The sequence below is a fragment of the Trichechus manatus genome, unplaced genomic scaffold (assembly GCF_000243295.1).
Source record: "Trichechus manatus latirostris isolate Lorelei unplaced genomic scaffold, TriManLat1.0 scaffold00006, whole genome shotgun sequence".
In the NCBI taxonomy this organism is placed as follows: Eukaryota; Metazoa; Chordata; class Mammalia; order Sirenia; family Trichechidae; genus Trichechus; species Trichechus manatus.
In genome coordinates, this window is record NW_004443942.1 from 14,172,491 (window position 1) to 14,174,263 (window position 1,773).

The 1,773-nt window shown below is 36.4% G+C and overlaps 1 protein-coding gene across 1 annotated transcript in view; it reads left to right on the forward strand.

Annotated features, from left to right (window-relative positions):
• Positions 1-1,773, forward strand: part of ANO5 (anoctamin 5) — a 79,253-nt gene that overhangs the window by 15,219 nt on the left and 62,261 nt on the right. Inside the window, exon 5 of the mRNA XM_023737794.1 lies at positions 709-993. Within this exon, the coding sequence (XP_023593562.1) occupies positions 709-993 (285 nt within the window). The remainder of the gene's footprint in view (positions 1-708; positions 994-1,773) is intronic.

Sequence of the window (1,773 nt, forward strand, 5' to 3'; positions counted from 1 at the left end):
TTGGAAGAAGTACAGTGGGAAAGCTCCTTGGAAGCAAGGATGGCGAGACTTTGTCTCATGTACTTTGGACATGTTATCAGGAGGGACCAGTCCCTGGAGAAGGACATCATGCTTCGTAAATTGGAAGGTCAGCGAAAAAGATGAAGACCCTCAACAAGATGAATTGACACAGTGGCTGCAAGGGCTCAAGCATAACAACGGTTGTGAGGACAACACAGGACCAGGTGGTGTTTCCTTCTGTTTTCCACAAGGTCTCTGTGAGTCAGAACCGACTCAATGGCACTGAACAACAACAAATTATATGTAGATATATGTGCATGTATATGTTGTTGTTGTTTGTCATTGAGTCGATTCTGACTCGTAGCAACACTTGTGTGGCAATGGTTAAGTTCTCCACTGCTAACCCAAAGGTTAGAGGTTTGATCCCACCAGCTGCTTTGTGGGAGAAAACATATATATATACACATATATATGTACATGTGTGTGTATGTATATGTACATATATGTCTATATATACACAGCTGTGTATATATGTATATCTAAGCATATATTTTTAACATTTGCTTTTCTAGAAGTTTTGCTGAGAAAAAATTCAATGAATTGAAAGTACTGAGACATCTTTAATTTGAGATTTTATAAAATTTTATTTCATTTCTAAGTAATAAGTGATCATTAAGTTTTCTGTTATCTTGCCTCCTTTTTATGCAGGACTCTGAAGATGGAAAAACTTACTTTGTCAAGATCCATGCCCCTTGGGAGGTATTAATTACCTATGCTGAAGTGTTGGGAATGAAAATGCCTATTAGGGAGAATGATATTCCCCCACCTGATCCAAACCCCTTTAGCTGTGTACTTGGGCCTCTGAAGCTCAAAAAGTCTGTGAAGCATCCTCATCCTGAATATTTCACTGCCCAATTCACCAGACATCGGCAAGAGCTCTTCCTCATTGAAGACGAGTCAACCTTCTTTCCATCTTCAGCAAGAAACAGAATTGTAGGTAGAAAAGACCTTTGTGTATATCCCTTCAAGTAAGGGATGTTTACCTGTTTGTGCTTTTGTACACATGCAAGTAAGATACTATGTCTGCAAGGGTGTTTTTGGGTAAATTTTAATAAATATTTGGTAGATTGGTGCAGGCTTGAAAGTCCATTTGGATTACTTAAACTGTTAGCCTCCCTGCATCTCAAATTGTGGTTTAAAAATGAATGGTTGTCAGTGTGGATACAATAAGGAAAAGGTATCATGCAGTATTGGGAAAGCACTTAACTGGGAGCCAGAGGACCTTGATTTTGTAATATCTTTGTAAAATGGTTTTGTAAACTTAGAGTTTACTTTTATACTCTCAGTGCATAGTAAGAGGAATTGGAAAATGTGGTGTTTTAATTTTTTTAATATATAGATAATATTGAGAAACCTCAGAATTTTTTTATCTTCATCTGAAACCATTTTCAGCCTTTTAAATAGTAATATTTCATCTTCATTTGTGGTACTAGGATGTTTAAGTTTCTCATTTAAGACCTCTCTCCTAAGGCATCATGATTCCTATTCTACTGTTTCTTTGTGTCAATGTAGGGCTAATATCCATCTCATTTGTTATGCAAAAAATTAAATGATTTAACATATGAAAGGCTTTGAACAGTGCCTGGCATGTAGTATGTGCTCAATAAGTGTTAGTGATTATAATTATTGATCTGACTAATCTTTCACATCCTTATGACAGATAAATTATTCTGTTTAGTTCCAGGGTATTTTGTTCATTGCTAAGGGAGGATA